Below are 25992 nucleotides of genomic sequence, written 5' to 3'. Positions count from 1 at the left end.
ATTTTGAAAGAAACACTGTGGCACATTTGCCTAAAGCAATTGAGGGAAACCATGGAAAATTTAAAATTGATGGCCAGAGAGGGTTTCAAAATGGAAATACTGTTGTCTTTACCATGTCACTGCCTCATTCAATAGTTAGAGTTTTTTCAAACTTCCATTCTAAAAAAAAGTTGTAAAACGGAGTTTTTAATTGAATAAGATGTCAACCTAAGTCTCAGGCCTCTAAGCACTGCGAGTTAATCCTTATCACCATGCAGAACTCTACAGTTGGAAGACAGTGTCTGCTTTGCAAATGCTTGTTTTAGCTGCATGTCACTTCACTGGAATTATTGCGCAGGAACCAACCGATAAGATGGATTCATTAATATGTCACAATACTAGGCTGGTTCTCAGTTTGAGAAACTGTTGACATTGGAAAGGAAACATCATGTCAGCCTCTTATCTTGTCGTGAGAGAACATTTACATCCTTGGTGCTGAAGTCCAGCTATAGACCCAGTGCACTGGATAAAATGCATTGTGCATAAAAGTGTAAGCCAAGAGAATGATCCAATACTAAATCTTAATAAAACAGCTGCTTGTATTTTCTCAATACTTTCTGGGCAGCTGTCCATACTCTGCATTTGGTTTTTGATTCCCCTAAGTTAGAGAAAATACTCTTATGTCCTCACACTATTTTCAACTTTAACTCTTCTTATTAACTTACCTCATTTTCTGCATCTTTTAACTGTCCCAGCAGATAATCAATAATGCGAGCTCCATGGTTTGCATGTATGAGTCCTAATGCATAGAGCCCTCCACCTTCCGAATAGCCCGAGCTCGGTCCAACTTCACGGGGCAGGTAGCTCTGCATCAGTGCAAGAGCCTCTTGCTCATGGCCTCTGTGTATAACACCGAGAGATGCTGTAGCCGTCATTTTGGCCCAATTTGTTGCTCTTGCTAACCATTCTAAATTGTCTCTGAAATTGAATAATATATCCATTGAAACTGGCCAAGTACATAAAACATAGAATAAATACATCACAAAATTAATGTAATATCAAAGGAAAAAAGTAATTCTTATCATTATCAACAACTGTGACTCATTTCAACAAATAAGATAATGGTCTCAAATTGTTGAAAGTCCTCCACATGAACATGGACCTTGCCATTAGTTGAGTGGCCTATGTGCCTCAGCGGTACAATAGCTGTACCACAGGTAAACCACATCGGAGGGGTATCTGTCGAGATGCCCGACAAATATGTGGTTCCTGAAGAGGGGCAGCAACCTATTCAGTAGTTGCAGGGGCAACAGCCTGAATGATTGATCTCACTTTTGCAACACCAACCATGTACCATGAACGGCTGAAAGCACGCAAAAATTACAGCTGTAACTTTTCTTGAAGGCATGCAACTGGACTGTATGGTTAAATAATGATAGCATCCACTTGCTTAAAATATTCCAGAGGAAAGTAGTCCCCCATTCAGATCTCTGGTGTGGATTACTCAGATGGACGTCATTATCAGGACAAACAAAACTGGCACTCTATGGACTGGAGTGTGGAATGTGAAGATATCTTAGTTGGATAGTTAAGTTAGAAAATTTAAAAAGGGAAATTGAGAGGTTGAAATCAGATGTAATGGGAATTAGTGAAGTTCGGTGGCAGGAGGAACAGGACATCTGGTCAGTTGAATACAGGATTATAAATAAAAATCAAATTGGGGTAATGCAAGAGCAGGTTTAATAATGAATAAGAAAACAGGATTGGGATAAGAGTCCGCGCAGGACACAGTGGCCACTACGCAGTGACCAGTTATCGTTCAAAGTGATGAGGGGAGTTCATTTTCTGGTTCAGAAGCAGAGGCCAACAAATATTTTCCACCTTTCGGCTGGTCAGCAATGACAGAATCAAAACACATACCTTGATGTCTTTCTCAAACAATTTTACAGAAACTATTCAGCAAAAGCTTCATTTTTCGGATGAGATTTTCACTCTGCAGCGAAGTGTGCGCTGATATGAAACTTCCTGGCAGATTAAAACTGTGTTCCAAACTGAGACTCTAACTCGGGAACTTTGCCTTTTGTGGGCAAATGCTCCACCACCTGAGCTACCCAAGCACGACTCACGGCCCATCCTCACAGCTTTACTTCTGCCAGTACCTCATATCCTACCTTCCAGACTTTACAGAAGCTCTCCAGGCAAACTTGCTGAAAGAAAGGATACTGCGGAGACATGGCTTAGCCACAGCCTTGGGGATGTTTCCAGAATGAGATTTTCACTCTGCAGAATGGCTAAGCCATGTCTCCGCAATATCCTTTCTTTCAGGAGTACTAGTTCTGCAAGGTTCGCAAGAGAGCTTCTGTAAAGTTTGGAAAGTAGGAGACGACGTACTGGCAGAAGTAAAGCTGTGAGGACAGGGTGTGAGTCGTGCTTGGGTAGCTCAGTTGGTAGAGCACTTGCTCGCGACAGGCAAAGGTCCCGAGTTCAAGTCTCAGTCCGGCACATAATTTTAATCTGCCAGGAAGTTTCAACTTCCTTTTTGTTTTACTTATAGCTTTATATGAGAGATTCACGATGATTGTGATTTACACGGATTCAAGACACCATGCAATGTTCGAAAAAGTTTGCAATGAAAAATACAGGTCACTGTGATTTTGAGTTTGGTGCATATTACATACTATGTTGTTGCATATGAAATTTAGCTAACACACTGAATTTTTCTATAGGCTTAAGTAGAGGTATCTATCTATCTATCACCAATCCCAAGAAAATTTGTCTGACATAGGACACTCGTTTGCAATTGCAGCGTGGCAGCAATAAAGCCAGAGTGAGATATCCACAATATTCCTCATATTTCATAAACAGTTTCAGATATCGAAATGAGACTTTGGCAAATGATAGTGTGCAAAGAGGAGAGTATTTTGCCATGTAATTATTGTATAAAACTTCCATTATCTACCGAGTTATTCCAGTAACTACAGGATTTTTCGATGAAAGAATGCAGTTTTTAAGGGCCATCGATAGCTGGTGAAAGAAGCAATGCTTGGGTTTTGGAAGATCAGTGAAGATATTACATTTTTTGTACTGACAACTTGCTTTTTAATAAGATATTGACCTCACTTTTCCTCAGTTCATCACTTAATAAACTTAATACACCACTGTTTCAGAATTCTCTCACAACTGTGTCTGCACAAAATATTAGTGAGGTGAGACTGTGTAAACTCTACTGTGTTTTGGGAAAAGAAAGAAATTTTAACGTGGTAACTGGAGATGTGTAGGTTTCACTCAAAATTTGTCTCTCATGACAGTTCTCTGAAAGTTACAAATGGTTAAGAAGCCAGCAAAAATAAATTGCTGCATATTCGGAGGACTTCTTTTTAGATACTAACCAAAGAAGATGTGACAGCAGATCTTTTTAAATGGTCACCATGAAAGTGTGCGCACAGAGGCGGCCACTTAGTATTTACAAAAGATGTGAGCGTAGGCTTCAGTTTAGAACGGCACTTCCCTTCCAGCGCTCGGCATTTCCTTATAAATGCTTGCCTGTAAACCCCACCACTACCGCTCTCCCTATGCGTGCCCTGTCTTTTGTGCATATTCCAGCCACAGCATTCTGCACGGACAATACTATGAATGGTATAGAGAAAGCATATCGTAGCCAAGGTAGACGCAAAGCCCACACTTACCACAGTAGTACCAGCTTATGCCAACTAGCTCCATAGATGAAGAGACTGAAGAAATGTATGACAAGACCAAAAAAAAATTCATATAGTTAAAGGAGACAAAAATTTAATTGTGATAGGGAACTGGAATTCAAATAGTAGGAAAAGTTAGAGGAGAAAAATTTGTAGGTGAACACGGACTTGGGGGAAAGGAAGGAAAGAGGAAGCGCCTGGTAGAATTTTGTACATAGCATAATTTAATCATTGCTAACACACTGTAAGGGGTTTGTGATTCCTTACCCAATGATAACATCTTTTTTTTCCTTGCACAGGTTTAAAGCAAGCAAAATCTATTGTTAAGTACCACTAGTGTTAAGTAAGTGAAGGGTCAGAAGAGTTTGAGTCTTGAGTCCACTGAGTCCAGATGGAGTTGAGAGCTATGCATTGCGTTGTAATGGATGAGTGAGCCCTACCACCACAGGTTGACCCTCAGCAAATCATTACAAATTCATGACAAATTATATTTCTGATGAGTTTTTATAAAGGTTTAAAGTGTGCTGTACATTTTGTTCAAATCACCCAAGCCAGCTAAATAAAGGGTGTTTACAAATGAATATCGAGGTTTTAACGCGTAATAATATTTATTATATTAATACCCCAATATTCTAGCATAAACACCCTGTATTTGACTGGAGTGAGGATTGTATGTATTCACCATTACTATAGCAACTGATGTAATACCAAGAATTCATATCTTGGCTGAGATTAACCATAATTAAAAGCATGAGACGAAAGTAGTGTCTGCCTCATATTGTGTCAAAGCAAATATATCACTAACAGTGAAACATCTTTATGTTGATTATTGCAAAATCCTTTATTACTGTGCGAACATTGTTTAGCATCCGCACCCTGACCAGAAACAACTCACAAAGCAGCTAAACACAATCAGATTTATTTATTAGGCCAAGGTCATATGAAAATTAAAGTTAGATTCCTGTTTTGGTTCATGGCAATCCAAGTCACATTAATAGGGAGTGTTTCAACTTGGTTGAAGAATCATGAAAGAAGATTGTACACATACTGAGACACTGGAAGGTTTCAGATTGATTACACAATGGTAAGAGAGATTTCAGAACCAGATTTTACGTAGCAAGACATTTCCGGGAGCATATGTGGACAGACTACAATTGATTGGTTTTGAACTGTAGATTAAAACTAAAGAAACTGTAAAAAGACAGCAAATTAAGTAGATGGGACCTGGATATGTTGAAAGAACCAGATGTTTTTCACAGTTTCAGAGGGAGCATTTGGCAAGACAGGAATTGGGGGAAAGGAATATAGTAGAAAACAAAAGGGGAGCTTCTTTGAGAGATGAAATAGTGAAGGCAGCAGAGGACCAACTAAGTAGAAAGACAAGGCCTAGCAGAAATATTTGGATAACAAGATATGTTTAACTTAATTGATGGAAGGACAATATATAAAAAAATGCTGCCAATGAAGCAGATGAAAGAGAATAAAAACATCCAAAAAGTGAGTGACAGGAAGTGCAAAATGGTTAAGCACAAATAGCTAAAGGACAAATGTAAGGATTTAAAAAGCACAGTTCATTAGGGGAAAAATAGATACTGCCTACAGGAAAATAAAAAGGCCTTTGGCAGAAAGAGAAGCAGCTGTATGAATATCAAGAGCTCATATGTCATACGCAAAGAAGGGAAAGCTTAAAGATGGAAGGAATATATAAAGGTTCTATACAAGGGAGACGAACATAAAGGCAATATTATAGACATGGAAGAGGAGGTAGACAGAGATGATATGGAAGATATGAGTCAGAACAGAATTTGTCATAGCACAGAAATGCCTATGTCAAAACAAGGCCACAGAGGTAGACTATGTTCGATCAGCACTACTGACAGACTTGGGAGATCCAGCCATGACAAAACTCTTCCTCTGGTGTGCAAGATGACTGAGACAGGCAAATACCCTCAGACTACAAGAATAATTTAATAATTAAAACTCCAAAGAAAGCAGGTGCTTACAGGTGTGAAAATTACCAAACTATCAATGCTGCAAAATGCTAATACAAATTCTTGAGTGTATTTTCATTTTATCTTTGCAATTAACAATATGGCCACACGAACTGTTTACAGAAGAATGGAATATCTGGTAGAAGTGGACCTCAAGGAAGATCAGTTTGGATACCACAGAAATTTAGTAACACACGAGTCAGTACTGACCCTAAAACTTGTCTTAGAAGTTAGGTCAAGGAAAGGCAAACTTATGTTTATAGCATTTGGAGACTTAGAGAAAGTTTTTGACAATGTTGACTAACACACTCTGAAAATCTGAAGGTAGCAGAGATAAAACACAGGGAATGGAAAGCTATTTACAACTTGTGCAGAAACCAGACGGCAATTATAAGAGTCGAGGAGCACAAAAAGGAAGCACTGCTGTAAAAGGGAGTGAGACATGGTTGTAGCTTATCCAAAGTTATTCAATCTGTACATTGAGCAAGCAGTAAAGGAAACCAAATAAAAATTTAGAGCGATAATTACAGATCAGGGAGAAGAAATAAAAACTTTAGAGGTTTACCGATGACACTGTAATTCTACCAGAGACAGCAAAGTACTCAAAAGAATTGTAGAATGGAATGGAATGGACAGCGTGCTGAAAGAAGGATGGGTGTAAGGTGGACATCAACAAAAGCGAATCAACAGTAATGGAATGTAGACTAGTTAAATCAGGTGATGCTGAAGGAATTAGACTGGGATATGAGATACTTAAAGCCTAGACGAGTTTTGTTATTTGGGCAGCAAAATAACTGATGATGGTCAAAGTAGAGAGGATATAAAATGTATACTGGCAATGGACAGAAAAGAGAAATTCATTATCATCAAATGTAGAATTAAGCGTTACAAAATCTTTTCTCGGAGTATTTGTATGGAGTGAAACGGCAATGATAAACAATTTAGAGAAGAAGAGAACAGAAGTTCTGAAATGTGGTGCTACAGAATAATGCTGAAGATTAAATGCGTAGACCATGTAACTAATGAGGTGGTAACAGAATTGGGCAGAAAATAAATATGTTGCACTACCTGACTAAAAGAAGGGATCAGTTGATAGGACACATTCCGAGACATCAAGGGACTATCAATTTAGACTGGAGGTAACTGGGGTTTAAGACCCAAGACATGAATACAGTAAGATGATTCAGAAGGATGTAAGTTTTAGTATAGTTATTTGGAGATAATGAAATATGAAATTAAATCATCATATGGCATTTACTGGCCGGGATATCCCCTTCGAGATTCAGCTGCTGTATTGCGAGACTTTAGTTGACGCCACTTTGGCGACTTGCGTGTCAATGATGATGAAAGACATACAACACCCAGTCCCCTGCTGGCAATTGAATCTGGTCCCCTTTGCATGGTAGGCGGTAATGCTACCGCTGCGCCATGGAGGTGGTCCTGAAGGTTATGAGACTTGCACAGGTTAGAGTAGCATGGAGAGCTCCATTAAACCAATCTTTGAACTGAAGATGACGACACCAGCAGCAGCAACAGAAGCAGCAGCAGCAGCAGCAAGTTTAAAGTAACATTGTTGAAGCACATTCCCATTTTTGTTATTTAGTTCAGCATGTTCTTTCTGGGATATGGTATCCCAAGTGGTACCAATTTGATTCAACAGCAGTTCCATCTGCATATAAAGTTTTTTATGCAGTATCAATAACAGAGAAGGAAAGTTGCTACTCGCCATATGGCGGAGATACTGATTTGCAATAGGCACAATAAACAGATTCACAAAATTAAAGCTTTCGGCTATTAATGCCTATGTCAGCAGCGCGCACGCACGCACGCACGCGCAGAAATGCAACTTGCACACACATCTACATTCCCAGGGAGCCGAGACCCCACTGCAAACAGCAGCACCAGTGCATGATGGGAGTGGTGACTGGATGCGGATTAGTCACTGTCCTCACCCATCCATCCCCCTTCCTGTTCCCATTCCAGCACTACACAGCCGTCATTTCACCACCACACCCAGTCTTATTTTCTCACCTTTCCGCTACTTACTCCCTCCCCCCTCCGCACCTTCTATAATGCCCTTCATCTAAACTGCAACTCTTGACTGTCCTCCACTCCCACCATACTATCCCTCCCCCTCCCCACCCCAGCCTCCTTACCCCCACAGAGTCACCACACCCATCATGCACTGGTGCTGCTGTTCGCAGTGTGGTCTCAGCTCTCTGAGACTGCAGATGTGTTGCAAGTGTGTGTGTCGGGGGGGGGGGGGGGGGGGGTGTTCTGGTGACAAAGGCCTTAATGGCTGAAAGCTTTAATTGTGTGAATCTCTTTATTATGCCTATCGCGACGCAGCATCTCCGCTATATGGTGAGTAGCAACTTTCCTTCTCTGGTATTGTTACATTCCATCCTGGATTTTCCATTTGATTTTTATTCAGTAGGAGTTGCTATTCAGTTGGTACTGTGGGGATGGGGAGAGGGGAGGGCGACAAGTATGTAACAGGCCATTTGGTGTTCACCATTTACCTGAAACCAAATGACATTTAGCACAACTGTTCCACAGAAAAATGCTACATCAAACATAGGGAGACATTGGTGGTGAAAGTTATCAGCAGAATGTATAGTTGTCTTGAGTTTTCTGCAATTGACACACACTTCACATAAGCCTAGACATCTGCTGTCACACCATAGTACAGCAAACATCTCACACTGAAGAGACACAGCAAATCAAGAGGAAGTGCAATTCGCCTGACTGACCCAATCATTTTCTTTGCTTCGAGGCCTACTGACACTGCTCACTTGCCAACTCAATCTTAATTGACCATGCCTTGCCATTAAGAATCTCCTCCTCCTCTTCCCCCCCACCCCCCATTCACCATTCCTTCCACTGCATCCATCAGTAAACAATCTCTTCTCATCCAATTTCCAAGTCCAATGTGTTTCCTCCTTCTGATTGCCTTTAAAATTTCTCTCTCTTCCTCCACTCTTCTCAACATCTTATTTCTCACTTAGTCTGCCCATTTTATCCCTTCCATCCCCCTCCAAATCCAAATTTCATATGCTTCTATTCCTCTTTCTTCCCCTATCCTCAGTGTCCACATCTCAGCTCCATGTAATATCACACTCCATATAAAGTGCTTCACCAGTTTCATCCTCAAGTCCCTGTCCACACACCTACATAGAAGTCTCCTCTTCTTGTAAAATGTCTCCATGTCTCCTTGGCAATTGCTATACATGTTTTCACCTCCTTATTACATATCGTGTTGTCTGTAATTATGCTTCCCAGGTATCTGAAATCACTAACTCTTTCTATATCTTCCTGCTCTAATTTTTAGTTGTTTGTATTTTCCTTATAATTATCACAATGCATTTTGTATTTTCTTGTTATTCTCATTCCAAGATCCCCACAGGTCTTATTTAACTCATTTCACATTCCAACCATAGTTTTTTCACTCTCTGCCAATAACTTCATATCTGCAAGGCTGATACATTCTATCCTTCTGCCACCTACCCACACCCCTCTTTTTATTTCAAACACTTCTAAATTGTTACAGGTGTATGTTAAAGAGTATTGCCTCACTCCCCTTCCAATTGTGCTTTCCACAGTCGCCTCCATTCCAAATCAGCATTCTTATTTTTGGTTTTAGGTGTAGATTCTATAACAGCCTCCAGCTGACACCATTGTTTATTGTACTGTGCTCTATCATAGGCTTTCTCCAAGTCAATGAAAACAGTATAAACTTATATCTCTCTTTCAATGTATCTCTCGCCTATAATTCTCAGCAGTCCAACTACATAGCTTGTACCTTCCCTCTTCTAAATCCATACTGCTCTTGTGCATACGTTTTTTCCGCTCTACTGTGAAGTCTATGTATCACCCTTAGTGAAACTTTTGCTGCATGAGAAATTGAACTTATGGTTCTAAAATCCTCATTTCTTGGCACTGCTTTTTTATCAATAAGGGTCATTACTGCCTAGTGGAAGTCACCTGGTCATTTACCTTTCTCATACATCTTACACATATGTAAGTTAGTTCTTCCACACCACTATTCTCAAGGCTCTTAAACAATTCTGCTGGTATTCCATCAATTCCACTAGCTTTATGATTCTTCATCTCTCTTAAAGACCCCTCTACTCCTCCTTCCAAGATCCTGTACCCACTATGAAATGTGACAATGTGAGGTGGTGTATCAGTGTCAGTGTCAGTGTCTGGTTGTAATTACCCAACAAGAGCAACAGAGAACAGCATGTGTAGTAATAATAACATGACGTAATTGTGGAAACATCTGTGAGAAAGGCCAATAAATAACTTTTATTAAAAAAAAAAAAAAAAAAAAGGGGTCGTAACTCTAAGAGTTGGCAAGATATTCGACACAGTAAAATTAATTTTGTTGTACACTATATACAGCTGATACTGCTACCGGAACACTTCAGTAATTGTAGCCAACCTCCAATCATTAGCTGTAACTGACCTTTTTCTTTGAACAGTCTACCTCTGACTACCGATCAGTCTGTTGTCAACACACTATTCACACAAAAAAAAAAAAAAAAAAAAAAAAAAAAAAAAAAAAAAAAAAAAAAAAAAACCACCGCACATAGAATGTGTGGTGATGACAATTTCTTATAAAGCAACTTAACTATGAAAAATCTGCTAAAAATATTAGAAAGTTCCAAATTTAGCACACAAAATAGTACATCTGCTCTTATAAGTGTTTACCAAAAACTATCCTCCTATTGGTGACACCAAGAATATGCAGTGCCACAAAAAGTGCCCTTGCTGACACTACTATTCTAGGCTTTAGTCCAATGAGGTGCACTGCTTCCTGTGGTGCCCATTACCAGCTGCCAGGTTATCACAGTATGCACATTACCATTCTCTGTACACAATAAAAAGTGTATGTACTCGTCATAAGTTTATAGTCTTTGAGCACGTCATGTGCCCTCCATATTTTCTGTGGATGCTCATCCCCTTAGTTTCTTCATTCACCAATAACATACAAATGGATCAGGTAAAATACACCATTACATCAACATTTTACCATGGAAAAAAAGAAAATCAACATATCTGCCACTGCATACTTAAACAGACTGTCAGAACCACCCAACATACTTGGGAAGGCGGGCTCTTGCAAATCATTGCTCTGACGAAAGATGAGACCAAGAAGTACAGACCTTTGACATTTTTATTTATGAGACCAAGCAGCCCGCAGCCCCATTAAAAAAAAAAAAAAAATATTGTATAACAACAAAATGATAAGACAAGAAGAATTTTTTTACAGTTTTATTACCAGTTTTTAGGAACATTTAACATTCTATAATCCTAAACTGAGATGATGATTAAGCTGAAAGTGGGTAGATAACACTATAAAATGTATAGCACTATATAGACACACTACTCCTGAACTGATGGTGACCTTGTTTTGGAAAATAATATGTAAATAATGTTTACAATTCTGTAACTTACCGAAGGAACTGATCACTCGTCGTGCCACTGTGCATGTAAGCATTGGCAATAACTGTGGCAGTATGACATATAGATACTCTGATAGCATCTTTTGTGTTTTTGAGTATAAGCATATCAGAATGGTTGCTACGAATGAGAAACTGCAAGTGGAGATCTATGGATACTTCACCACTAAGAATACTTGATAGTTTCTCGATACGCAACTGATGTAACTTCTCATCTTCATTCTAGGAGGAAAAAAATTCTGATGAGTTTACACAGACACATGAACAATTCAAACTTAAATATTTATGTAACAGGATGTGTGAAAGTGGTTTGCAGAATATGTAAATAGATGGTCACAGCTGTATTGTATTAAATTTCAAGTATATCTTAAGAAAATATTACCATAATATGTGAAGTGAGAGTTTTAATCAGCATCATGCATGTTAAATTAAATATCTCCAGTTTATATGAAAAGTAGAAAAACTTCTCTATTAGATTCTTTCATGACTATGCAGAGGATAGGATCTGACATTTCTTTTTTCCCACTCAAGATTCACATGTAACAAAAAAATATAATGTAATTGTATAGATAAAAATCTACTCATTAAGCGGTGGCAGAACATGCACATAAAAGAAGCCAGTGGCTCCTTTTTCTGGCAGAAGGGTTGAAGGGGAAGGAAGACACGTGAAAGAAAGAGACTGGAGAGGGAATTACTGCTGAAACTTCATGTACAAGTTAGTAAGAGTGAAAAGCTAAGATTATTGTATGTAACATAGTTGGGAGGCAAACAGCAAAAAACAGACAGGTAAAAAAATAAAAAATGTAGAAAAGTAAAACAAGAGTGAAGAAAGGAGTAGTTACTGTGAAGAAATGCTGAGACTGAAGAAATTAATGTATATTAAGGCCAGATGGATGGCGAGAACCAAGGACACGTTCTGGTGGTAGTTCCCACCTGTGGAGTTCTGAGAAACTGCTTGTCTGGGGGGAAGACCCAGATGGTGCATGTGGTGAAACAAGCACTGAGGTCACAACTGTCATATTGTGAAGCATGCTCTGCAACAGGATATTGTTGCCTATGCCCATTCATCCTAATAGTCGTGCAGATGTAAAAGGCCGAACAGCTGGTATATGATATGTCATTTCACAGGTGGCTCTCCTTTTGATAGCAAATGTTTTGCCATTTACAGGGCTGGTGTAGATGGTGGTAGGAGGGTGCAAAGGGCAAGTCTTTCACAAGTATGGTCAGAGGGGTAGGAACCATAGGGTAGGGAGATGGGTGTAGAAGGAGCGTAGTGTCTGACAAGGATATTGCTGAGATTGAGAGGGAGATGAGAAGCTATTCTAGGTGTGGTGGGTAAAATATCAGGCAGAATGTATCTCATTTCAGGCATATTTTAGGTAGTCAATCTTGTCAAAGTCGCTGATTAATATATTCCAGACCAGGATAATACTGAGTGACAACTTATGTGCCCCGAAGTTGTTTTTGGATTGGATGTAATGGCTCTGGAAACCTGCCTTTGAACTGGGCTGGTGGGGTAATTACATCCAGTGAAGGCAGAGGTGAGAATTGCAGTGTATTGCTGTAAAGAGTCTCCATCTGAACAAATGCAATGTCACCTGGGAGGGAATGTTTGACGTGGAAGGAGCAACTGTCAAAATGTAAATACTGTTGGTTGTTAGTAGGTTTAATGGGGACAAGAGAGAGTAACTGGCCTTTGGTGAGGACAAGATAACCATCAAGAAAAATGGCACCGGATTTGGTAAAGGACCATGCAAAATGTAACTGGGGGGTGGGGGGGAGGAAATATTCAGATATTTAAGGAATTTTATCAGGTCAGCACGAGTCCCTATGGACAAATTGTCATCAATGTATCTAAACCAAACCAGGGGCTCAAGACCTATGGATCTCAGGAAATCTCTAAGTGCCCCACGAAAAGGTTGGCATAGGAAGGAGCCACCCTGGTTCCCATGGTTGTACCCCTGACCTGTTTGTATGTCTGCCCCTCAAAGGTGAAGCAGTAGTTGGTAAGCATAAAGTCTGTTAAGGACATCATCATCGATTTTGAATCAGGTGGGCACTGACTGAAAAAATGTTCAGCAGCACACAGACCACATATGTAGTGTATGTTTGTTTAGAGGGAGGTGGCATCAATGGAGACAAGCAAGGTGTTTCGTGGGAGTGGCACAGGTGCAGATTTCAGACAATCTGAGAAATGGTTGGTGTCTTTGAGACAGTAGGGAAGTCTTTGTACTATGATTGCACGTGCTGATCAACTAAGGAAGATATATGTTTGGTGGGTGTTTTGAAGCCAGCAACTATAGGACAGCCAGGATGATTGGGTCTGTGGATCTTAGGAAGAAGGTAAAAGTTGGGGAAGCATGATTTGGGTGGAGTAAGAAGTTCTATGGGCTGAGGTGTTAGTTCTTGTGAGGATCCTGAGGTTTTATGGATGGACTGCAGGTCAGTTTGAATCAAAGGGATGGGACTTTATGGCAGGTGCTGTACACAGAAGTATCAGACAGCTGGCATGGACCTTCACTAACATACTCCTTTCAATCAACTACCATAGTGGTAGATCCTTTGTCTGCTGGGAGGATAATGATGGAGTCATAACCTTTCATAGAATGCAGATTGGTTGGTTGGTTTGGGGTATAAAGGGACTAAACTACAGGGCCATCAGTCCCTTTTTCCTGATGCAAGGAAGGCTCAAGGTACAAAAATACCCAGGTATGTTTGAGAAAATAAATGGGGGGGAAAGGTATGGGGAACCACACCTAACAACAAAATGAATGGAACAAACAAAAAAGGGGGAAAACTTACACCACAAGGAAAAGTAGAAGAAGGTAATAAAACCATAGATCAGATAATCTAGGCTAGCTGATCACAATGGAAAAAAGCAAGGATGGACCAGCCACTCTGTAACACATTAAAGTGTCCACCCCAAGAAAACAAGGCAAGATGAACACAAGTAGGGAAAAGATGACCACCAAGACAAACGAACGCAAAGAAAGTGCAACAGAGTTAAAATGGAGAGAGGGTGGCGGCCTTGGAGAGAAGGCTAAATGTCCACCATCAGGAATAAAACATAAAACTAAATCTGCTGTTGAGGCATTGTCACCAAACACTGAAGGTAGGGTGCTGGGAAGGTTAGAAGTCCAACGAAGAAGGGCTTAAAGTGGACAGTCCAGCAAGATATGGACAACAGTCATATGTGAACCACAGTGACACCGAGGTGGGTCCTCGCAACAGAGGAGGTAGCCATGTCTTAGCCACGTATGGCCAATGCGGAGCTGACACAGAACCACAGAGTCCCTCAAGAGGCCCACATGAAGGCCTTAATGGCACGCATATTGAGATTATGCCATTTCGCCTACAAAATCTGATAAACCTTGCAGCATAATAATGATTGCAGGTCAATCACGGGGATGCCAATCTCCAGAAGCAGTTTCCATATAGCACCTTAGGCTGGCTTGTCAGCAAGTTCATTTCCTGGGATTCCAACATGATCTGGGGTCCACACAAACATCATGGAACGACTGGACCATCCCCAGGCATAGATGGACTCCTGGATGGTCACTACCAAAGGATGGTGGCTGAAGCACTGATCGATGGCTTGTAGAATGCTCAAAGAGTCAGTACAGAGAAGAAATAATTCGCCAGGGCATGAGCGGATGCACTCTATAGCATGAGAAATGGCCACAAACTCTGCAGTGGCAACACTGCAGCCATCTGGCAAGGAGTGCTGTTCAACACGTCCTCCATGAACATACATGAAGCCAGCATGACCATCAGCCATTGAGCAGTTGGTGTAAACCACTTCATGGTCAAGAATCAAAAGGGAGTGACAGCTGAGAGCCACGGGGTTAACTGTGTCCTTACGACCATGTGAAAGGCCCAGTTGAAGCTTCAACCTAGGTGTACACCATGGAGATGTACGTGAATGGACCTCGAGTATAGGTGGTAAAAGCAAAGAATCCACTTCAGACAGAAGAGATCAGACGTGAACCACAATTGGGAGCCCTGACCTGGGCCTCCAATGTGGGAGATGAACAGCCGTGGATGGGAAAAGGACACGGTAATTCAGATGCTCAGGAGAACTACAAATGTGTGCAACATAACTGGTCAGCAGTTGTGCACACCTACTCTTCAATGGAGAGACTCCGGCGTCCATCAGGATCCTGGTCACTGGACTCGCAATAAAAGCTCCCGTTGCCAGTCTAACACCACAGTGGTGCACTGGATTGAGTAAACGCAGTGCTGAGGGCACCGCCAAACTATAAACCACACTCCCATAGTCAAGGCGGAATTGAACAAGGGCTCTGTAGAGCTGCAGCAGTTTACAGTGATCTGCACCCCAGTTGATGTTGCTCAGGCATTGAGGTACTGCCAACACTTCCACTTCAGCTTACAAAGATGAGGAAGCCACATTAATTGGGCATCAAAAGTCAGTCCTAAGAACTGATATGTCTCCACTACAGTGAGTGGATCGTCATTAACGTTAAGATCTGGTTACAGATGAACGATACGATGCCGACAGAAGTGCATGATACACGACTTCATGGTTGAAACCTGGAAGCCGTGGGCTAGAGTGCATGAATGCGCCTTGTGGATGGCTCCCTGTAGGTGCTGCGCACCAACATGAGTACTGGAGCAGCAGTACGAAATGCAGAAGTCGTCTGCATACAGAGAAGGTGAGACAGATGGCCCAACAGCTGCTGCTAGATTGTTAATGGCCACTAAAAATAGAGAGACACTCAATACCGAGCTCTGTGGGACCCCATTCTCCTAGAAATGGATGGAACTATGGAAATCACCAACTTGGACACGGAAAGTACGGAGTGACAGGAAGTTTAGGATAAAAATCCAGAGTGGTACCTGGAGACTCCACTCATATAATGTGTCAAGGATATGATGTTGCCAAGTCATGTCGTATGCTTTACGTAAGTCAAAAAAGACAGCAATCAGATGTTGGCGTCTGGAAAAGGCTGTTCTGGATGGCAGACTCGAGGGACACAAGATTATCGGTGGTAGAGCAACCCTGGCGGAAACTGCCCTGACATGGAGATAGTAGGCCACGTGACTCCAGGACCCAACACAACGACCTACTTACCACACATTCTAACAGCTTACAAAGAACGTTGGTGAGGCTGATGGGCTAATAGCTATCCACATCAAGTGGGCATTTGCCGGGACGGAGCACTGGAATGATGGTGCTCTCTCGCCACTGCACAAGATCCGGATGAAGATGACGAGGAGATGTCGCTTGCAGTCAGATGGGAGATGTTTAATCATCTGACTGTGGATCCGATCTCGCCCACAAGCTGTGTTGCGGCAATGTGCAAGCATGTTGAGGAGCTCCCACTCTGTAAATGGAGCATTATAGGATTCACTCTAACACTGTAACGTTCAGTGAACGAGAGGGCTTTCCTTTTCATCCGCCTTTTGAGGGTGCGACACGCTGGGGGATAATTCTCCGATGCGGAGGCTTGAGCATACTGCTCAGTGAAGTGTCTGGCAATTGCGTTTGCATCTGTAGATAAAATGCGATTTATTTTAATGCCAGTGACAAATGTCGGGGTCTGGTAGCCATAAACACATCCTATCTTCTTCCAGACTTGGGAAGGTGACACATGGCACCCAACAACCGAGATGTACCTCTCCAAACATTCCTGTTTCCATCTTTTTATAAGCTGGCGAGTGTGGGCACGGAGGTGTTTAAAAGCTATTAGGTGCTCTAGGGAAGGAAGGTGTCAGCAATTTCTGGTGAGCGCCAAGGTACTGACTTTCGCTCGGGGCACCATAAAGAAAAAGCGATCATGTTTTCCGCCGCAAAAACTATTGTTGGTTGGTTGGTTTAAAGGCGGGATAAGGGACCAAACTACAAAGTTATTGGTCCCTTGCTCCTAATAAAACAATGCCGCAAGTGTGAGAATAAAACCAACGAAACATATAACACAAAACAGAAAGAAAGGAAAAGCCATAAAAACAAAGAGAAGGCAATGAACACTACAAGGAACAAAAGAGGACAAGAAAAAAACAGAAAGACACCGGAAACAAAAGAGTAAAACAGGAAAGCAGATCACAGTGGCTGGCCAACCACGACAATATAAAGAGAAAGCCAGCCACTCTACATCACATTAAAACCTCCACCCTAAAAGCCCTAGGGTGGAGGACACAGAGGGGAAAAAAGGACATGCACTAAAACCTACACAGAAGTATAAAACCCACTCTCATGGATAAAACGTAAAACTAAAGCTGCTGTGGAGGCGTTGTCGCGCAACACCGAAGAAAGGGTGTGGAGAAAGTTAGAAGTCTGCCGCAGAGCAGATAAAATTGGGCAGTCCAGCAAGAGGTGGACGACTGTAATTTGGGAGCCACAGCGACACTGTGGTGGGTCCTCGCAGCGGAGTAGGTACCCATGCGTTAGCCACATATGGCCAATGCGGAGCTGGCAGAGGACAACCAACTCCCTGCAAGAGGCCTGCATGGAAGACTTCCACACATTCATAGTTTCCTTAATGATACACAGTTTGTTGTGCATGCTATTATTCCATTCTGTCTCCCAAAGCTGGAAAACCCTACAGTGTAAGAAAGAATGCAGATCAGCTTCAGAGACACCTATCTCCAGAAGCAGTTTCCACACCCCCTGTTTGACCAGCCTGTCAGCAAATTTGTTGCCGAGGATTGCGACATGTCCTGGGGTTCACACAAACACCACGGAATGGCAGGACTGTTCCAGGGCATAGATAGACTCCTGAATGGACGCTACCAGAGGGTGGCAGGGGTATCATTGGTTGATAGCTTGTAGGAAGCCCAATGAGTCAGTACAGAGGAGAAATGACTCGGCAGGGCATGAGCGGATGTACTCAAGAGTACGAGATACGGCCACCAGCTGTGAAGTGAAACACATCAGCCAACTGGCAAGGAGTGCTGCTCAACATGTCCTCCGTGAACATATGCGAAGCCTACGTGACCATCCGACACTGAGCCGTCAGCGTAAACCACATTTTTTTTAGCCCCGGAACACGTAAAGAATCAAGAGGAAGTGAGAGTGGAGAGCGGTGGGGTTAACGGAGTCCTTTGGGCCATGCAAAAGGTCCAGACGAAGCTGCGGCCGAGGCGTACACTATGGAGGCGTACGTGAATTGACAGCAAGTAGAGGTGGTAAAGGCAAGGACTCCAGTTCAGAGAGAAGGGACTGCACACGAACCAAAATTGTTAGCCCCCATCTGGGCCACCAATGCGGGAGATGGACTGCCGGGGGCAGGAAAAGGAGACTGTAATTCGGTTGCTCGGATGCTCAACTATGAATGTGTGCTGCGTAACTGGTGAGCAGTTGCGCACGTCTGATCTGCAGTGGAGGGACACCAGCCTCCACCATTACGCTGGTCACTAGACTCGTCCTAAAAGCTCCTGTCGCTAATCGAACCCCACAGTCATGCACAGGGTCAAGTAAATGCAATGCTAAAGACACTGCCGAACCATAAACCACACTCCCATAGTCAATTCCGAATTGGACAAGGGCTCTGTAGAGCTGCAGTAGCGTACAGTGATCTGGACCTAGCTGACAAAGATGAGGGAGACAAATCAACCGAGCATCGTAAACCAGTCCTAGGAACTGATATGTCTCCACTGCAGTGAGTGGATCATCATTATGGTAAAGTGCGGGTTCCAGATGAACAGTATGATGCCGACAGAAGTGCATGACACACTACTTTGCAGCTGAGAACTGGAAGCCATGGGCTACAGCCCATGCCTGTGCATTGTGGATGGCACACTGGAGGCACCGCTAAGCAACAACAGTAGTGGAGCAACAGTACAAAATGCAAAAGTCATCTGCATACAGAGAAGGTGAGATGGAGGGCCCAACAGCTGCTGCTCGACCATTAATGGCCACTAAAAATAGAGACACACTCAATACAGAGCCAGAGCGACAGGAAATTTTGGATAAAAATGGGAGTGGCTCCCGGAGACTCCACTCATACAACGTGGCAAGGACATGATGTCGCCAAGTCGTGTTGTATGCTTTACGTAAGTAAAAAATGATGGCAATTAGGTGTTGCCGTCTGGAAAAGGCTGTTCGGATGGCAGACCCAATGGACACAAGATTATCAGTGGTAGAGCAATCTTGGCGGAAGCTGCCCTGACATGGAGCAAGCACTAAAAGCCACGTGACTCCAGGACCCAACCCAACAGCCAACATACCATACATTCCAGCAGCTTACAAAGAACGTTGGTGAGGCTGAAGGGCTGATAGCTACCGGGTTTGAGCACCAGAATGATGGTGCTCTCCCACCGTTACGATGGAAAGACACCATTGCACTAGATCTGGTTAAATATGATGAGAAGATGTCACTTCGAGGGGCCTGTGTCAGGGCGATGTGCAACGGCACTGAGGAGCTCCCACTCTGTAAATGGGGCATTAAAGGATTCACTGCAGCACATAGTGAATGAAAGGACATTACCTTCCAGCCGCCATTTGACTGCGCGAAAAGCTGGGGGGTAATTCTCCAATGCAGAGGCCCGAGCAAAGTGTTCAGCGAAGTGCTCGGCAATCATGTTTGTGTCGGTACATAACTGCAATTTATGGTAACACCGGGGACAGCTGTTGGGGCTTGGTACCCGAAAAGAAGTTTCATCTTTGCCCACACTTGGGAAGATGACATGTGGCACCCAATGGTGGAGACTTATCCCTCCCAACAGTCCTCCTTCCATTGTTTGATAAGGTAGTGAACATGGGCATGGAGCCATTTAAAGGCTATGAGGTGCACCAGGGATGGGTGCCTCTTATGCCGCCATAGAGCTCACCGACACTCCTTAATTGCTTCGGTGACTTCTGGCAACCACCAAGGGCCTGCCTTACGCCTCGGGCACCCTGTAGAGCGAGGGATTGTGTTTTCTGCCGCAGAAACAATTGTGTTTGTCACCTGCTCAATCATCACATTGATGTTACCATGTGGGGGGAGATTCAGCTTTGACAGCAGAGGTGAAAGTTCTCCAGTCCACCTTGTTCAATGCCCATCTCGGTAGGCGTCAAATGTGCCTGACGCTGGGGCAGTGACAAGAAGATGGGGAACTGGTCACTACCACACAGGTCGTCATGTGCTCTCCAGTGGCTACATGGGAGAAGTCCTGGGCTGCAAGTTGATAAACCAATGGCCGAGTAACTACCATGAGCCACACTGAAATGTGTAGCGGCCACAGTATTTAAGAGGCAGAGGTTGAATTGCGACGGTAACGTTTTGAAATCTCTGCCTCAGCCAGTAAGCATGGTACCACCCCATATGACCATTAAAATCTCCCGGAAGTGGAAAAGGTTTAGGGAGTTGATCAACCAGTGCAGCTAATACTTTCAGGAGTACTGCACCATCTGGAGGAAGAGATACATTGCAGACAGTTATTTCCTGCATCGTCATTCTGACAGCTGCAGCTTCAAGAGGTGTTTGAAGGGAACATGTTCACTACAGACTGAGTTTAGGACATAAACGCTAACTCCACCTGACACTCAATTATAGTCGCTATGGTTCCTGTAATATCCCTTATAGCGAGGACAGCAGGGGTCCGCATTTCTGGGAACCAGGTTTTCTGGAGGGCAATGCAGATAGCAGGTGTAAGGCTTAACAGTTGCTGTAGCTCAGCCAGGCAGTGGAAAAAACTGCCGCAATTCCACTCAAGGGTGACATCGTGAGCCTGGGAAGGCATGGAACATTCAATGAGGCAGTTTACGCCTTAGGATCACCTGCTGCTACCGATTTATTGCCTGAGCAGTCTATATCCATTGTGTGAGGATCTGGCGAAATATAGGTCCTCAGCGGATGCCAAAATCTCCACCCCATCCTCAGCTGCAGAGCTTGTAGGTAGCGTTGGTGTGGGTGCCACTGCAATTTCCTTGGTCTTAGGGGTCCTCTTTTTGGACTTTTTTCACTGCTCCTTGTTTTTCTCTGGCTGGAAGGACTTCACAGATTAAGCCTCAAGGAGGACTGAGGATGATCGTGAAGCCCTACAACCAGCCGCTTTTGGGCACTTCAGCCACTGGCAGGTGTCATCTTTCCCATTAGCAGAAACCTGGGAAGGAATGGAGGCACTGATGACAACCCGATTATCCCTCGGACTCTGATGGGCGCAACGGACGAAATGGACACCTCGTCGTCCTAAGCTGGTGTGCAGCTCGTCATCAGACTGCAAAAGAAGGTCCCTGTGGAAGATAATACCCTGGATCATATTTAATCTCTTATGTGGACAAGCCCTCCATCTCCCCATACTTTTCCTCTAAATGCTGTACAAAAAACTGTGGCTTCATCGAAACAAAGGAGTCCCAATCAGTTCTCGTACATACAAGGTACTGGGGTGAGTAAGGTTCACTGCCATCCTTAGCCTAGCATTCCTCCCATGGTGTGGCCAGGGAGGGGAATGATTTAGGGTCATACTTTTTTGCACTGTACTGAGCCTTGGAACCCTTTGAGACTACTGGTGTTTGATCACCATTAAGTGATAACGCGGTACGCTTCATCGTCCATCATCCGCCCAGGGGACCTCCCCACGGTGCCACCCAGCTGCAGCAAAGGCTTCCTGGCAGGATGGCCATTGCTGGAAGTCCCAATGCTCCAGGATGACTGGCATCTACTCCATGGTATGAGGAAGGGTTGTGAAGCAATGCTGGGTGTGAGGAATTCTTGGAAGGCTTGGAAGGGGCGTAAGGGGTGCTGGACCAAGTTGGATCATAGTCGGGAACTGTTTGAGGCAGGGTTCAACGCATGATCAAATGCAGGTTTAAGGCTGAAAGCGAGACCCTTGGATAGTACAGATAATTCAGGAGGGGAGAGATGAGAAGTTGAGAACACTGTAGTGAAACTTCCTGGCAGATTAAAACTCTGTGCCGGACCGAGACTAACTCAGGACCTTTGCCTTTCGCAGGCAAGTGCTCTACCAACTGAGCTACCCAAGCACAACTCACGTCCCGTCCTCACAGCTTTACTTCTGCCAGTACTGTTGAGACTGGCAGATAGTGTATATTGCCAACAAACAATATCATGTTTCAAAAACATGCTCTACAACATGACAGTTGTGAACTCTGTGCCTGTTTCGCCACAAGTGCCACCTGGATCCTTTCCCCAGAGCCCCCCCCCCCCCCCCCCCTCAGACCTCCGCAGGTGGGAACTACCACTACACATGTCCTTGTTTCTCGCCTCCCACCTGCCCTTAATTTATGACAATTTCTTCCATCTCAGGATTTCGTCACAACAGCTACTTCTTTCTTCACCCTGTTTCAGTTTTCTACATATTCAATTTTCTTGCTTTCTATTTTTTGTCATCCCCTACCACTTCTTTTACATACAATGCACTTAGCTTTTCACTCTTATTGACTATTGTACAATGTTTTGGCAGTAAGACCCTGTCTTCCATATTTAAACGCTCATGTTTTTAAATCTCACCTAGTGCTGTCCCATCGAATCAGTCGATCCTTCTAATCCCATCCCTCAGAGTCTCCTCTGACTCACGGTTCCGGGTGACTTTTCTGAAATCTACCTATTTTCCTAGCCCTGTCCAGTCCTTTTCCTTCACCCCTCTTCATTTCCCTCGAACCCTTCTGCCGGAAAAAGGATCCACTGGCTCCAAAGGCTTGAACAATTCTGGCCTCCTTTTATGTGCATGTTCTGTAGTCACTTCATGCGTATATTTTTTACCTATTCAAAAACAATTTTGTACTGCACAACCATTCATTACTATCAGCTGCATGATATGTACAAACATTTGTTAATTCTGAGCAGGGTTCAGGAAGATAATGGCAGACAATCACTACAAGAACAATAACCACAACAGTAATGCTCAGTTCGTGATTTTTTCTGATAACTGACACCTCAGTTTGAAAATGGCAGAAGTTCGATAATTTGTGAGGCTGAGGGATACATACCAGATTTTCAAGCTTGCGTTCTGTTTTTATTTCTTGTTCACCAGCAGAAGCAGTGGTGGTCTCTGAAGTATCAGTCTTTTTCTCCACGGTGTCACTTGTACCAGTCGGTATGGGAGCTGTGGCTCTTAATGCCTGGAGGACTCTGCCGAGAAACTGCTGAGTTGCACTCTCATACAGGTCAAAGGCGATCTGGCATGCCATCAGTGCACTGTCCTGTAGGAAGAGAAATTTTAAAAAATGCAGATGGGTAGTAAGTCACTCATAACCAAATGAAGAAAAAAATCATGTGTTCTTAACAACCAACAATCAAGTCTAAAAATCTATAATTTCATGCCATACATTAGGTTAATTACATGGCTATTGGTATGTACCCTTAACCACATGGTAAGCAATGAGGTACTCCAGTTTACATATCACAAAATAAACCTTTATGACAACATACGAGCATTCTTGGTGCATTTTACGTAGAAATCTGAGATGGGGTTTTACATATTACAGCTGAGGAAAATCACCTTTCCTTTATCACTTTAAAATAACTTCGGAGCAAGTTTAAATCTGTTTGACATATTCATCATAAAAAATGGCACAGGTCTGAAAGTTCCCTGCTTCTGTGAATTAGAAACAAAACTTGTCTGGATGAACTACACTGTTTTGAAAAATAGAATAAAAAATAAATAAAAACAAAAAATAAAAAATTTGAAATATCTGGGAAATAATAAATCACACAATAGAAAGACCGGCATGGGATTACAACGACATGGAACGGAAACATTGCCACTCATCACAGAGGCGGCACCGAGTAACATACAGGCACAATGAAAAAGAATACTAGAAATATTCAGCTAACGCACAAAGCCCTTCTTCGTAAGTAAAAATCTCACATCTGAAGAAGATTTCTAGAATTATTTTTCACTTTAGCTGTCTGTGCCTCAATGCATCATCTACATGGTGAGTAGCACCCTAACCTTCCCACGTTGTTAAAGACTAAATCGGCTATCCAACATTCTGGAGTTTAGATGTGAAAAATGGATCATAAGGAAGAAAGATAAGATCAGAGCACAAGCAACTGAGGTGTCTATCAGAGGCACTAATGGTATTATAAGAAATAAACAACACACAATTCAGAATGAAAATAAATGCCCTGACATTTAAATTAAGATTACTTAATTTAAACAACAATTTCCCTTGAGCTGCTGGATATCTTAAGAATTTAGCTCCTCAATCAGGTACAGAACAGAAGAGCAGGTATGGTAATCAGCCATACAGAGCTTCCTCAAACTCATCCAACTATAACAGTGTGAACATTGACACCGAGTTCTTACTGTTACATCTTCAGAGAAGGCTGGCACAACATTTACCATCCTGCATGTTGTCCAAGATATATAAACTAAGCCTCACTATTAGTGCCAATTCATATATTTCCTTTCTTTGAATATAACAAAATATGCTGAAGTAACAGCTTTTTACTGTATAATACATAACACTTACCTCTGTATCCTTGCTAAGTTTGTCCAGAATCTCTGCTACAGCCAAAGGGTCATCAAGAAAGATGAGACACTGACACATGTTAACATAATCTGGAGTGGCAAGATTCCTATACAGATCAACTAATGACCTAAGAACTGTGTTCCTGAATCCACGGTTCTGAATGAGGCTCATTGCCACCTGGAAGGCGTATGTTAACATTCCAAATACGTCATCCTGAAAAGATAAAATATATATATTTTTTCCAAAATGAATAGTGATAGCAAATCAAGTTGGCACCTATGGATATTTATCAATTTGTTTGTGAATTATTTGAGTGATGAAGTAACAGTAGAGTTACTAGTTTCAAAAGGCGGTATCCAAACTGCAGTGGCTGCATATGCTTCTAAATCATGATAATACTGCAATACTCAGAAATGCATTTCGTGTGTTGCAGCACTGAGATATTCCACCCATTAAATGATTAACACACATTTTTATCAAGAATAAAGAGTTCCTCAGCACACCAGCAGAATTGTTGGCAAGTACCTATTTTCGGGAGGTTATGCAGATGGTATGCGACACTATCTCAACTTTCTGAACTAGAAGTTTCCTCCTTAGGGAGGAGAGACAGATAGTTTGGGAAGGTCAGAAAAGAATGGTAGGTCACTCCAACAGCAGGATGAGAAGGACCACTTGTTGTGAGGACAAAGAAGACCAAAGAGCTTAATACATAATTCATTTCATTGTTATGTAAATAACTAGTTCTTTTTTTTAATAGAACTGCAATACATTTTATTGTTTTCAATTATGTTTCACATAAAAAGTACTGGACAACATTATAACTAAAATAGCATGGTAAGATCACATGCCACTTTTAAACATTACTCAGACAGCAGTATGCAAATATATGACTTTCTAATACTGAGAAATCACCAAGCATGTATTCATAGCACCCAACTTCAAAGGGGATAAACACAAATTCTTACCATAAAAAAGGGCCAGCAGCAAATACAGTAAATATTTTTCATTATTACTATAATGTTGCTCATTAAAAGCTATTCTATGAAAAATTAAGATTGAAACGTACAAGGTAAAAAAAGGGATGGGGTCATTAGGAAAAGTTTTGTATGTCATGGTGTCAGGACTGAAACTGCCCTACTGCTACATCCTCAGAGAATGTGCCATAGAAATGAGGCCTTTGCCTGCAGGGAGGAGGATGAAGCAGCAGTGTCTGCCTTGAAGTTGTGTATAATTTAGGACTGGCAGTTTGATCGTATTTTTCAGGCTGGACCGAGAGGAGACACTGGAAGAGAGGAACCTTTGGGGTGCACTCTGTGAATGTTTACTGATGATGCTGTAGTGTATGTGAAGTAGTTGTCATTGAGTCAGCGTAGGAGTACTTATATCTACATACATACACCACAAGTCACCATATGGTGCATGGTGGAAGGTACCTTTTATCACTAGCAGTCATTTCATTTTCTATTTAACTCTCAAATTGA

The 25992-nt window shown here is 42.5% G+C and overlaps 1 protein-coding gene across 2 annotated transcripts in view; it reads right to left on the bottom strand.

The window, feature by feature from the left end:
- Positions 1-25992, bottom strand: part of LOC126336299 (26S proteasome non-ATPase regulatory subunit 1) — a 330884-nt gene that overhangs the window by 283246 nt on the left and 21646 nt on the right. For both annotated transcript variants that reach the window (XM_049999836.1, XM_049999837.1), the window contains exons 5-8: positions 24512-24724; positions 23024-23236; positions 11126-11352; positions 705-957 (exon numbers count right to left, since the gene is read on the bottom strand). In XM_049999836.1, the coding sequence (XP_049855793.1) occupies positions 705-957; positions 11126-11352; positions 23024-23236; positions 24512-24724 (906 nt within the window). The remainder of the gene's footprint in view (positions 1-704; positions 958-11125; positions 11353-23023; positions 23237-24511; positions 24725-25992) is intronic.

This window comes from Schistocerca gregaria, chromosome 2, assembly GCF_023897955.1.
Source record: "Schistocerca gregaria isolate iqSchGreg1 chromosome 2, iqSchGreg1.2, whole genome shotgun sequence".
Classification (NCBI taxonomy): domain Eukaryota; kingdom Metazoa; phylum Arthropoda; class Insecta; order Orthoptera; family Acrididae; genus Schistocerca; species Schistocerca gregaria.
Note: the sequence above shows the minus strand (reverse complement) of the source record. Positions and strands in the feature narration are given on the sequence as shown.